The sequence below is a fragment of the Dasypus novemcinctus genome, chromosome 13 (genome assembly GCF_030445035.2).
Source record: "Dasypus novemcinctus isolate mDasNov1 chromosome 13, mDasNov1.1.hap2, whole genome shotgun sequence".
In the NCBI taxonomy this organism is placed as follows: Eukaryota; Metazoa; Chordata; class Mammalia; order Cingulata; family Dasypodidae; genus Dasypus; species Dasypus novemcinctus.
In genome coordinates, this window is record NC_080685.1 from 109,717,467 (window position 1) to 109,731,831 (window position 14,365).

At 37.4% G+C, this 14,365-nt stretch overlaps 1 protein-coding gene across 3 annotated transcripts in view; it reads right to left on the reverse strand.

The window, feature by feature from the left end:
- The window catches only part of LOC131272947 (TATA box-binding protein-associated factor RNA polymerase I subunit A-like), a 49,225-nt gene that overhangs the window by 15,876 nt on the left and 18,984 nt on the right, over positions 1–14,365 (reverse strand). For all 3 annotated transcript variants that reach the window (XM_058275252.1, XM_058275251.1, XM_058275254.2), the window contains exons 6-7: positions 5,047–5,177; positions 3,695–3,853 (exon numbers count right to left, since the gene is read on the reverse strand). In XM_058275252.1, the coding sequence (XP_058131235.1) occupies positions 3,695–3,853; positions 5,047–5,177 (290 nt within the window). The remainder of the gene's footprint in view (positions 1–3,694; positions 3,854–5,046; positions 5,178–14,365) is intronic.

Here is a 14,365-nt window from a genome sequence, read left to right on the forward strand (position 1 = left end):
AATGGCATATCATAGTGCTTACAGAAAAAAGTCAACACAGAATTCTATATCTAGCGAAAATAATCTTTCAAATATTGAAGGCAAAATAAAGATTTCCATAAAATCATTGCAAGCAAACCTGCAGTACAAGAAATACTATAGGATGTTCTGCAGACTGGAAGAAAATGAAATCAGGTAGAAACACCAACTTAGAAGAAAGAATGAAGGCATCAAAATTGCAAAGATGCAAGTAAAAATAAATGAGTACACCTATATTTATTCTTTTAAAAAATTATTTAAAAGACATTTCTATAAATAGGAAATATCACACTACTATTGGGTTTATGATATACACATAAAATATATGATTATTGTAAAATAAAGGAAAGGGTGGTATATAAAGCTTACTGTTGCTTTATTTTATGTAAGGATGTACAACATTAAGTAGATTGTGATCATTTAAAGGTGCATTTTATAATAGTCAAACAACCACTAGAAAATAATGCAAAGAGGTATAGCTAAAAAGCCAAGAGAGATTAAAATGTAATCCCAAAATACATTCAATTAACTCAAAAGTGTAGAAAATGAGGACAAGAAGAACAAAAAATAGAAGGGATAAATAGCAAACAAGTAGCAAGAGGGCAGGCCTAAACCAACCGTATTTAGCAGACTGTATTTAATGAAAATGGACTAAAAACACCCAATTAAAAGGCAGAGATTGTCAGACTGGATTAAAAAGCTAGACCCAACAATATGTTTTGTATAAGAAACCCACTTTAAATATAATATAATATTCAAACAGGCTGAATGTAAAAGAATGGAAAAATACATACTATGCAAAAAGTAAGCATAAAATGCTGGAGTGGCCATATTAATATCCGAAAAAAAGAGACTTTCAAGAAAAGATGTATTACCAGGGATAAAGGGAAATATTTCGCAAGGATTAAAAAAAAAAAACTCTGTCATTACAAAGATAAAATAAGTGTGAATATATACTTAATAATAGAACTTCGGAACACATGATGTAAAAACTGACTAAACTGAAAGGACAAACCCACAATTATCCTTTGAGATTTTAACACCCCTTCCTCGATAATTGATAAAATTGATTAAATACATTAAAATAAGTAAGGATACAGAAAGTCTAAATCATAACATTGAACAATTGAAAATCAATCAATATAAGCAGAAAATGCATCTGACAAAACTCATGGATCATTTTATAGATGATAAAAGTATCTCAGTAATCAAGGAATAAAATAGAATTTCTTCAATCCAAGAAAAGGCATTTCTGAAGACCCTACAGCTCACATCTTTCTTAATAATGAAAGAATGAAGGCTTTTCCCTAAGACTAGGAACAAAGGCAAGGACGCCCACTCTCACCATTTTTGTTCAACATTGTCTTGCAGGTCCTAATCAATATAGTAGGTAAAGAAAAATAAATAAAAGGGAGACTGATTGGAAAAGAAGCAAAACTGTCAGTTCACGTCTTACACAACTGTAAAAATTCATAGGAATCTACAAAAAAGTCCTTATGAGTAATAGCAAATTCATAGAATGCAAGGTCAATTTTTCTCATGACACAAGAAAAATTAATTGTATGATTAAAAAGTGAATTTTAAAAAAATATATACAATAACAACCAAAGACGTAAAACACTGAGGGATAAATTTAACAAAATAAATACACTAAAAACTACAAAAAATTTTTTAAAAATAATAGAACCAAATAAATGGAGATAAACCATGTTCCGTTTGGAAATCTCATTATTAAGAAGTCTCTTAAGATTAACCCATATATTTTAAAAATCCCAGCAGTCTTCTTTTTGTTGCAATAAGAATGCTGATTTAAAAATATTTATGGAGGGAAGCGGTTGTGGCTCAAGCAATTGTGCTCCCATTTACCATATGGAGGACCCGGGTTCGATCCCCAGGACCTCCTGGTAAAAACAGGAAAAAAGGCGTCCCAGACCCACGCGGTGCAACACACCAAGAAGACAATGATGCAACCAGATAGAAAAGATGTATATACATATATGTGTATACATATATATATATATATATATATATATATAAAAATTCAAAGGACCTAGAAAAGCCAAAAACAATTTTGAAAAAGGATAAATGTCCATGGCTTCCATGGTATGATTATTCCAAGGCTTACTACAGTAATCAAGCTATAGCAATCAAGACATGCAGTACTGGTCACTAACCACAAGAGAGTCCATATATATAGTCAACTGACTTTCAACAGAGTTACCAATGTAACTGAATGAGGAAAGGAAAGTCTTTTCAATAAATGATGCTAGAACGACCATATGGAAATCAATGAGCTTTGACTCTTACCTCATACCACACAAAAAAATTAGTTAGAAATCTATCAAAAACCTACCATAAAAATTATAATACTTCTAAGAAAAAATATGGGAGAGAATCTTCATTATCTCGAAACAGGCAAAGATTTCTTAGGAAAAAAAGCAGTAACTACAAAAGGAAAAAACAGACAAAATGGATTTCATCAAAACTAGAAATTTCTGCCCCTTGAAAGGCCACTGTTAACAAAAAGGCAAGTCACAGACAGGGATAAAATATTCACACTTTCATATATTTGACAAAGGCCTTGTATCTGAGTTTTATATATATATAAAAGAACCTTTTAAATCATACTTCCAAAAAAAAGACAAAATATTTGAGCAACAAACACTTCATGTAAGAAAATACAGGAAGGTCCAATAGGCACGTTTGATCAGCATCAATAGTCGTCAAAGAAATGTAAATTAAAACCACAATGACATACCACTACACCTGCACCAGAAGGCAGCTAAGGAGGCTAAGGCTGACAAAAGCAAGTGTTGTGGAAGATGTGGAGAACGTGACCCTTCATACTTAGCTGGTAGGAATGGTAGTCACTTAGAAAAACTGGGCAGTTTCTTAAAAAGTTAAACATATATACTTACCTTACCTAACCTTTCCACTCCTAGGTAACTAACCAAGAGAAATGAAAACATACGTGTACACAAACACTGTTCATAGCAGCACTATTCATAATAGCCAAATGTCCATCAACAAGTGAATGTATACAATGGAATGCCACTCAACAATAAGGAACAATTTACTCATATACGGAATAACACAGACAAATCTAAAAAAACATTCTGATCAAGAGAAGCCAGACGCAAAAAAAGTACATACTGTTCTCTTTTACATGAAATTGAAGAAGAGGCAAAATTGAAGGGTCAGAAAGCAGATCAGTGACCGTCTGGGCCAGGTGTAGCTGTGTAGGTGGCTGTAAAGGGCAATGAGGGAAATCTGGGGGGTGAAGGATATCTTGCATATCATGGTAGTGATTACATGGCTGTATATATTTGGCATATTTGGCACAATGCATCAACCTGAACACGGAAAATAAGTGTAGTTTATTTTATCTAAATCATACTTCAATAAAATTGATTTTTTAAAAAAATCAACAGAACTTTCCAACCAAGGGACAAAGGGATGCTGGAATACTGATCATCTCCCCGCAGGCGTACTTGTGAGGATGGGGTTGGGAGTCTGCCAGGAGCCATCAGCTAGGAGCAGTTTCCGCCGTTTATTCCAGTGTGCCCTACACATATTGTATAAATCTGCGGCTGCTATCACATACAAGTTGGAAAGCACTGACCTAAGAATGTATTAGAGCAGACCCTCAACCCTATTCAAATCATCAGTTCTATACCTTAAGCACACTGATCAGTTTCTCTTCTGGTGCCTTCTCTCTCTTTAGAAAGTTGTATAAGTAGATATGGGCATTCGGATTTGATGGGAATTTTTCATCATATGCATAATTGGTGAGTATCTCTCTGGCTCCATCATGATCCCCATAAAATTCCAGCATCTACATAAAATAAGTCATAACAACTTAGCTAAATTCTGTAAGATGGTAGGTAATTCAAAAGGTAATATTAATATAAACCTTAACTTTACTGATGGGTTTGAAACTTTACAAAATTGACAAACAGTCCTGTATAGGGAAAACAGTGATACAAGCTTTTGCTTTCACCAGCATATGTGCTAGAACCTCTATAGAAAACAGAAAATCTTTACAACAAAGGCCTCCATGATTCCTTTTTTGATGATATTTTGTTACTGAAAAATGCAGCAACTTCAACATTAAAAACTGTTCCTATAAGAAATAAAGTCCTCAAGGCAGGGTGTGCTAATGACGGAGACAGGCCACACAGTGCAACTACCGTCAGTGCCCAGCCTCACTTCAGCCACAGAAGGGGTACTTGGGAATTATATTTCCTGTCATTTCACTCCCATTCTTGTAAAGGAACTCCCAGATTCACCGGCATTTGATTTCAGAAACTATCTTCTCACAGCTCACTTACCACTTTAGCACTCAGAAAATATTCACCCAGCAAATTGTTTTCCATTTTTATTTCTAGTACCCAGTGCTAAGGCCCTCTCTCCTTACAAGGACTTTGGGATGAAAAGACATTCTTAAGAACTTTCTAAAAGCCACTACTCTTCATTCCATCATTGTGTATACTAATTTCCAACTTCTATCCTCTTCCTCCTATAAATCCACTAAATTATTAAAAATCTTTCTGCTTTTCTTTCAAGCCTACAACAGTAATAGAGTTAATATTCACAACTATTTGGTAATTTATTTTTTAGGCAGTATCAGGGAATGAACCCAGGACCTCATATATGGGAGGCAGGTGCTCAACCACTGAACTACCCCTGTTCCCCATATGAGAGTTGGTTTTTTCATTTCTGTTTTTAGGAGATACTGGGGATCACATCTGGGACCTTTTGTGTGGGAAGCAGGCACTCAAACTACTGAGCTATACCTGCTCTCCATATATATGAGTTTACTTTATAAAATTTGTCTACAGCAGGTTATCCAGTGGTGAAAATAAATGCAGTATACTGGGAATTTTAAACAGAAATTATGCAGACCAAAAGAAGATGCCAAATTCTTTTTTATTATAATTTCTCCATTTGCTTCCTTCTATTCAAAAAAGATTAGGAATAGGAGTAAGACAAAATGAAACCAGTAAAATTTATGCAACGTCTACTCACCTCTACATAACTCTTCACAAAGGGGTCCCAAACACCAGGAATTTGAATCAATGAATTAAAATGTATAGATGTCTTCCAACTGTGCTCGACCATATTCTTGGTTGCTGTGCTGTAAGCATAATCATCCACATCTGCCCAAAGATAAAAGATTTTTGGAACTCATTCAATCTTGAGAACTTCTGCTTCAGATAACAGCAGTCTAAGAAATTTGAACCAAACCCCCATTCAGGAAAATAGTGCCAGAAGAGCTAAGAAAATAATGAAAATTCACCAGGCCAAAATCTAGGAAAAAACAAGCACCCAGAAAGTCCTAAGAAGTCATAGCATCTGGGTGATCCAGAGAACCCTGAGTGTCAAAATTGAATTACTGTGGTCCCAGACTAGTAGCACCCCCCAGTGCTGAGTATAAGCTAATGCAAATACTATCTGGAGAAAGATATTGTCTTTCTAGGCCTCCAATTCTTTCTACAAATAAGTCTTAAGATAAATGATTAGTATACACGTAGACTATGTTTATAAGAAAATAAGATGCCATGTATGAGAGACCTAGCAGAGATGAAACAGAAATAGAACCACAAAACTTCAGAAGTTATTAACTATTTATAAACTATTAAAAGAAACAAATACAAAAATGTCAGCAGAAATAGAAACTATAAAACTTGACTTAGAATGGAAAAAAATTTTTTAACTCTATGGAATGCAGGAAGGAGGTGCAAAAAGATGGAAAATACTAAAAGCAGGTCAAAAGACACTGAGGCTTCAAGAGGGTTTGATATACATGTAATTAGAGAGCAAGAAAAGCCAGCAGAAAGATATTTGAAAACATAAGAGCTAAGAATATTTTTGAATGGATACAAGATACCAACTTATAGAGTTTTTAAAAATCCAATAAATCTCAAGGTTTAAGGAAAATTTTTAAAAGCCCCCCTTAGATATGCCAAAATAAAACTGCAGAAAACTAAATACAGAGACAATATCAAAAACAGCCAGACAAAAAAGATTAACTTGAAAGGAGCAACAGCAGGAAAGACAAATAGCTTCCCAACAGCAGCAATGAGAGCCAAAGACATTAGGATTCCTTTTCTGTGCGGGGGTGGGGAGGGGGTGGAGCACAGAGAGTCAAGAAAAGAATCAAGAAAGACAGGACAAAAGGTAGGTAAGAGAGTAGGTGAATAGAAAGTAAGAAGGCGGAAAACTAGGCAGGGAGATAAATAGGTAGGGAAAACATTGAGTTCTGTACCTAGGGAAAGTATTCTTCAAAAATGGAGATAAAATAAAGACATTTTTAGACAAAGAAGAAGAGTTTGTAACCAGTATATCTACCATTAAGGAACCTTTTAATTTTTTTTTTTTTAAATAGATTCAGATCTTCAGAAAGACAGCAAAAATTGCACAGGGTTCCCATATATCCTTCACCAATATTCCCAAATGTTAACTTACAGAAACACAGTATAACTGTTAAAACCAGCAAATTAAACTGATAAGCTATTAATCAATCTATAGATCTTAGTCAGATTTCATTAATTCTCTCAATAAAGTCCTTTTTCTGGTCCAGGATTCCATACTGCACTTAGTTGACATGTCTCCTTAAGTCTCCTCCAATCAGGAACAGCTTCAAGGTCATTTGTCTTTTATGACCTTGACACTTCTGACGACGACTAATTATAGTTATTATGTAGAATGTCTCTCAGTTTGGGTTTGTCTGATGTTGCCTCATGATTAATTCAGGTTATGCATTTTTTTTTGTTTTCTTTACTCTTTCTTTTTTAATATATTGAAGTATATCACTGACATATAAACATACATAAACAAAAAAAGTATAGTAATAGTTGTGAACTTACAAAACATACATACCATCATACAGGACTCTCATAATGCACCCTACCACCAATACCTTGCATTGTTGTTAAACATTTTAAACTAATGATTAAAGAGCATTGTAAAAATATTACTACTAACCAAAGTATTTCCCCCAACCCTCCCTATTATTATTATTATCTATATATCATTTATATAGAACATACGTAAATAAATGTATAGCAAAAGTTGTGGACTTACAAAACAAACATGCATAACATCATACAGGGGTCCCATAAATCAACCCTCCATCAACACCTTGCATTTTAGTGAGATGTTTGTTACATTTTATGAAAGAACACAGTCAAAATTTTACTAATTATAGTCCTTATTTTATATTTGGTGTATTTTCCTCCAACCCACCCTATTAATATTTATTAAATATATTTTTTATGATAGAAGTTATAAACTCATAAAACAATCATGCACATGTGCAGAATTCCCAAACAACATCCATCTATCAACACACCACACTCTGGTGGAACATTTGTTACACACAAAAGAATATCATCTGATTGTTACCACATCCATAGTGTACATTTAGCAAACATTCTCCAAACTGCCGCATTATCAACACAGTACATCTTTGGCATAGAAGCAAGCATATTACATTATTACTGCTAACCACAGTCCATAGGTCACTCCAGTTGTATTTTTCCCATGCTTCTCCACATTCCCACCGAGTGATGTACATTTGCTCTAGCACAGAAAGAACACTCTTGCATCTGTACTATCAACCACAATTCTCATGCACCTCTTGCTTTACTACGCTATTCAGTTCCTAGATTATTCTCTAGCATTCTGCCATTGGCATTTATATCCCTAGATGACCATTTTCAGCCACATCCCCATTTATAAACTAGCTGTTACTATTTTTTACCATCCACTCATATATTTCCACACTTTTATATTAAGCCTAATTAAAACTTCTACATACATTAAACATCAGTAGTCCATCTCAGTCCTCCTCTTATGTCCTTTAAAAATCCACCACCTATCACCAGGGTTTGAAGGTATTTTCCTATACTTTCTTCCAGAAGCTTCATGGTTCTTGCTTTTATCTTTAGGTTTTTGATCCATTTTGAGTTAATTTTTGGATGGTATGAGATAGGGGTCCTCTTTCCTTCTTTTGGCTATGAGAGCCAGTTCTTTCAGTACCATTTGTTGAATGAACCAGTCTGCTGACTTGTGGGTTTGAGAGGCTAGTTAAAAATCACTTGACAATACATGTGAGGGTCTGTTTCTGAACCATCAGTTTGGTTCCATTGGTGTGTCTGTATTTATGCCAGTACCATGCTGATTTTACCACCATAGCTAGGTCATATGATTTAAAGTCTGGAGATGAGAGTTTGCTTTTCCTTTTTAAGATGTTCCTGGCTATTCAGGACCCCTTATCCTATCAAATAAATTTGATAATCATGTTTTCAATTTTCAAAAAAAAATGTTGATGGAATTTTTATCAGGATTGCATTGAATCTGCATATCAATTTGAGTAGAACTGACAGCTTTATGATATTTACTCTTCTAATCCATGAGCATGGAATGTTCTTCCAGTTATTTAGGACTTTTTAAAATCTCTTTTGAGTTGCCGTTTTCTAAATACAAGTGCTTTACATTGTTGGTTAAGTTTATTCCTATTTGAGTTTTATCTATTTTATTTTCCCCATGCTTTTGATACTTTTGGCTACTTATATTAATGTAATCTTCATTTCCAGACTCTCTTCCAGGACTTTCTCTCCCGTCTTTTCTTTTCAGGCTCTAGCACACCCTTTAGCATTGCCTGAAAATCTGGTCTCTTGGTTAGAAATTCTCTTGGTTTCTGTTTATCTGTGAATATTCTAATCTTCCCTTCATTTCTGAAAGACAGTCTTGCCAGACATAAGATTCTTGGCTGGAAGTTTTTCTCTTGTAGTATCTTAAATATATCATACGACTGTCTTCTTGCCTCCATGATTTCTGGTGAGAAATCAGCACTTAATCTTATTGGGTATCCCTTATATGTTACACATTGCTTTTCTCTTGCTGCTCTTGGAATTCTGTCTTTGGCATTTAACATTCTGATGAGTATGTGTCTCGGAGTTGGTCTATTTGGATTTTTTTGGATGGGAGTACGTTATGCTTCTTGGACACTGATATCTATGTCCCTCAATAGCATTGGGAAATTTTCTACCATTATTTCTTTAAATATTCCTTCTGCCCCTTTTCCCATCTCTTCTCCTTCTGGGACAACCGTAACACGTATGTTTGCACATCTTTTGCGGTCTTTAAGTTCCCTGAGACTTTGTTCAATTTTTTCCATTCTTTTCTTCATCTGTTCTTTTGTATGTTCATTTTCAGAGGTCATTTCTTCAAGCTCACCAATCCTTTCTCTGCCTTCTCAAATCTGCTATTATGATTCTAATGTTTATTTCATGCATTGTGTGCCTTTCATTCCCATAAGATCTGCTACTTTTCTATGTATGCTTTCAAATTCTTCTTTGTGCTAAGATGACGTTGGGTCTTCTTAATAACCTTAATCTCTTTAGCCATCTCATTGAATTTATTAAGATTTGTTTGGACATCTATGATTAGTTGTCTCAACTCCTTCATGTCCTCCGGAGGTTTTTCTTGTTCATTTAACTGGGCCATATCTTCCTGCTTCTTGATGTGGATGGTAATTTATGGTGGTGTCTTGGCATCTGGCTTACTAGAGTATTTATTCTGGGTCCAGTTTTTCTCTTTAGTTTATGGCTTCCTGCCCTTTCTCTTGCTGGTTGTGTAGCAGGAACCAAGGATGTAGTTGGTGCTATAAGCTTGGAGGCTCAAGCTGCCCTCATTGCCACAGGGACCAATGAAGCTTCTACCAACTTTCTCCTTTGCCAGGGGTAGGGTCAGAGTCACAGCTGTGTGGAATAATCCAAGTCGTGCAGGCCTAGACTGTAGTACAGTAGCCCAGAGTGACTGATGAAGCTTCACGTACCTTTCTCCCGTGTGGGACAGGGATGGAGCTGCAGGTGTGGGCAGCAATCTATGCAGTCTAGGTCCAAGATGACCACAGTTGCCCTGGTAGACTTCTGATTTTCAGTCTATGCCAGCCCAAGGTACCTACAGTTACCTGGATAGGCTGGTGTAGGGCCCACCAGCCTCCTCCCTGCCAGAGGTGGGGCTGAAGCCTAGTCTAGGGCTGCAGGCTGATCTGGGTGAAAGAAATCAGTCCCTACAGTCACTGTGATTTTCAGTCAACCCAGCTTTCCCTCATGCTGGGGGCAGAGTCAAAATGGCAGCTACCAGCCTCTTTCTGACTTGGACAGAGTCACACCCTAGCTCTTCCTAGGGCTAGAACTCAGTCAGCTGGGTCTACTAATCAGTAGCCAAAATCAGTGGACAACTGTCTCCTCCTCCCGTTTTTGGGAAATGGAACTTCCAGCCACAGAATAGCTTCTGAGGCAGCTTGTGCTGCCAAAGTAGGTCTGGTAATTTCCCAGAGAGGCTAGCACAGGTTCCCCAGCTTCCTCCCTCCCAGAGGCGGGGCCTAGGTTAGACCTGCAATCTGATCTGGATGGAAAGAAGCCGGTCCCCACCAGCACTGGGATTCTCAGTCCACCCCGCTTCCCCTCGTGCCAGACGCAGAGTTCAGATGGCATTCCTGGCCTCTTTCTGACTTGGACAGGCTCAAACTTTAGCTGCTCTCAGGATTATACTCTAGCCCAGTTAGCTTACTCATCAGTAGCTGAAGTTGGTGCCCAACTGTCTCTTCCTCCCCCATTTTGGGGAAGTGGAGCTTCCAACTCCAGCTGCGGAACAGCTCCCGAGGCGGCTTGTGCCTCCCGTGGCAGATGGGCACCGGACTTCATGGCGTGGAGCACTCCTTCCAGGTTATGCATTTTTGACAAGTATACCACAGAAGTGAATACCTTTCTGGTGAATAACGTCAAGAGGTGCATGATGTTGGTAAGTCTTATTCGTGGGGGTGTGTTTTTGATCACTTGGTTAAAATAATGTCTGCCAGATTACTCCATTGTAAAGTTACTAATATTTCCACTAAAATTTTAAGTATCTTGTGAGGCCACACTTTGAGACTATGCAAATATCCTGTTTCTCATAATACTTTTGCCCACCAGTTTTAGCATCCATTGATTCTCACACACAACAATTACTACCGTGGCATTTGTCAGGTGTCAATTTTCTACATTCGTCATTCCTTCTACATTTATCAATTGGTCTGCTTCTTTAAGGAAGTTTTCCTCCATTATTTATTCAATTATTAATTTGTATCAGTATGAAATCAGATATTTATTTTACTCTAAATAATCCGTAACTGTGATTTTTAGTTTATGTGGCTCAAATTGTACCATGTTTGTCCATTGAGGACTCCCTTCATGTTGGGTCTTGTGTCCTTTTGATAGGCCTCTATGATGGTTAAATTTTGTGTGTCAACTGGGTTAGGCTATGGTACTCGATCATTCAACCAACTGCTTAATCTAGGTGTTGCTATGAAGGTATTTTGTAGATGTGCTCAATATCTCCGTCAACTTTCAGTAAAGGGAATTATTTCAGATAACATGGGTGGCTGTCATTCAATCATTTGGGAGGCCTTAAAGTCAAAACTGAGGGTTCCCTGATAAAGAAATTCTGCCTCAAGATTGCACCATTAACTCTTGCCTCAGAGTTTCAAGCCTGCCTGCCTGCTCTACAAAGTTCAGACTTACCAGTCCTCATACTGCGTGACCCAATTTCTCAAGATAAATCTCCCCCTATATATACATATTCTGTAAGCCTCTTTAGACAGATAGGTGCAGCAATGATAAAGTGACACTGGAGATGTATGGAAAAAAAGTTTATTAGTACATACAGGTCCTACGAGAGAGAGGAGTGGCAGGCCTCACCAGGGTCACATGGGGAAACATGACAGAAGCACAGGCTCAACCAAACAGGTAGGTGGGCACAAAAAGTTACAGCGGATCTGGGAACTGAATTGGGTGGAGCTGTGGCAGTTGGTCAAGCAAAAGCAAGGAGTGATTTTGCAGAACGATGAACCCAGAAAGGACGTGGGAAGGAAAGTAGTAGTAGATGTTTCCCTTGTATAAGCAGGTGTCTGGAGGAGTCACTGAGAGATCTACTGATGGGATGTATTATACTAAGGCATTATGACAAAGCAACAGTCCTTTATGTTACTACTGACCTTAGAGATGTGGAGGTAGCATGAAGGTATAAAACGTCCCACTTTATTTTAATGCGCTCTCGCTCTCTCTTTATATATATATATTTTATTGGTTCTTTTTATCCAGAGTCTCACCATTTTTTAAGCACTTCCACTTTCCACTTAAGGAAATTCTTAGCAATATACTTCAAACAAAGAAATGACACTCTAGATGAAAGGTCAAAGTTAAAGAGAAAAATAAACTGGTAGGTGGCGGACTTGGCCCAGTGGTTAGGGCATCCATCTACCACATGGGAGGTCCGCGGTTCAAACCCCGGGCCTCCTTGACCCATGTGGGGCTGGCCCATGTGCGGTGCTGATGCGCGAAGGGAGTGCCATGCCATGCAGGCGTGTCCCCCGCATAGGGGAGCCCCACACGCAAGAAGTGCGCCCTGTAAAGAGAGCCACATAGCCCAAGAGAAAGTGCAGCCTGCCCAGGAATGGTGCTGTACACATGGAGAGCTGACACAACAAGATGATGCAATGAAAAGAAGCACAGATTCCCATGCCGCGGACAAAGACGACACAGCAAATAGACACAGAGAAGAGATAACCAGGGGAAAGGGGAGAGAAATAAATAAATCTTTAAAAATAAATAAATAAACAAACTGGTAAATCTACATGAGCACTGAGCATAAAAACACAATAGTAATTTCTGAGATCTTAAATTTTCCAGTATAATTTTAACAATAGAAAGTTGGGATAAAATAAATTTAGAATAGAATACAAAATTAAAATACACAACAATGTTAGCAGGGAAGAAGTTAGAGAGTGAGGGTATTTATAAACAGTTCAAGAGGAGGAGGAAAGGGTAATGTAACATCTTTGAGAAGTAAGGGAGCAGATGTAGCTCAAGTGGTTGAGCACCTGAGTAACCACGAAAACACAGCAAGAGGGAAGAAGATGTGGCTCAAGCAATTGGGTTCCCGTCTACCATACAGGCGGTCCGGGGTTCGATGACCAGAGCCTCTCCTGCTGAAGGCAAGCTGGCCCGTGTGGCGAGCTGACCCACACAGAGTGCTGGCCTGCGTGGAGTACTGACCCACACAGGAGTGCTGCCCTGCACAGGAGTGCTGCCCCGCGCAGGAGGGATGCCCTGCGCAGGAGTGCTGGCCCACGCGGACAGCTGGAGCAGCAAGATGATGCAACAAAAAGAGACACAGAGGAGAGAGAGTAAGAGACGCAGCAGAGCAGGGAGTTCAGGCAGAGGAAGAGAATGATCAGCTCTCTCCCACTCTGGAAGGTCCCAGGATCAGTTTCCAGAGTTGCCTAATGAGAATACAAGCAGACACAGAAGAACACACAGCAAATGGACACAGAAAAATCAGACAATGCAGGTGGGGGTGGGGGTGGGGAAAGAAATAAAAATACAAAGAGAGGTGATATCTTCTAAATTAGTAGAAGGAAAGAAATGATTGTATATATATATATATATATATATATATATATATATAAAAGGCGGCAAGAAAGGAGAGAGAAAGAAATCCAGAATAGGCACAAGTATAAAAAGCACAAACTAAAATGCAGAAATTAAGTTCACATGTATCAAATGTAAATAGAATAAATACTTAGACAAAATTTTCAGATTGGATTTTTTTCAAACTTCCAATTTTATGCTATTTACAGAAGATGCATCAAAAACACAAAGATTCAGAAAAGACTGAAACTAAAAAAGGATGAGAATGATGCATCATGTATGAAATAACCAAAAAAAATAGATAAAAAGTAGCCTTCAAGGCAAAATGCATTAATAAAGGAATCACTTCATACTGATCAGATTTACTTCATCAGGAAGAATAAAAATTTTAAATTTATACAAACTGAATGATACACCTTTACGAAGCCACATTAAGAAAAAAAATTAACAGAACGACCCAAGCGAAATGGACAATGACGACCAGGGAAGGAAAACTTAGCACTACCTATTCCTGAACAGAGAGAAGAAGCAGTCAAACAAATCAGTAATGAAGAGAATATCAGATTTCTACATGATTAACAAAATTGTTCTAAAAACATATAAAAGAACACTTAATCCCACAAATGCAGAATATATTCTAAGAAATATAGATTTTCAAAATTTTCAAAACAAGGCCTCTATATCACATTATTAAAAATTCCAGGTGAATTAAGGATCTAAATGGGAAAGTCTTCAAATGGTAATGAGATGACATCTTTGTGACCTTAGTGTAGGAAACTGAACATAAAGTAAGATACACTGGACTACATTAAAGTTAGGAAATTCTATTCATCAAAAGGTATTATAAAGAAGTCCAACAGTGTTAT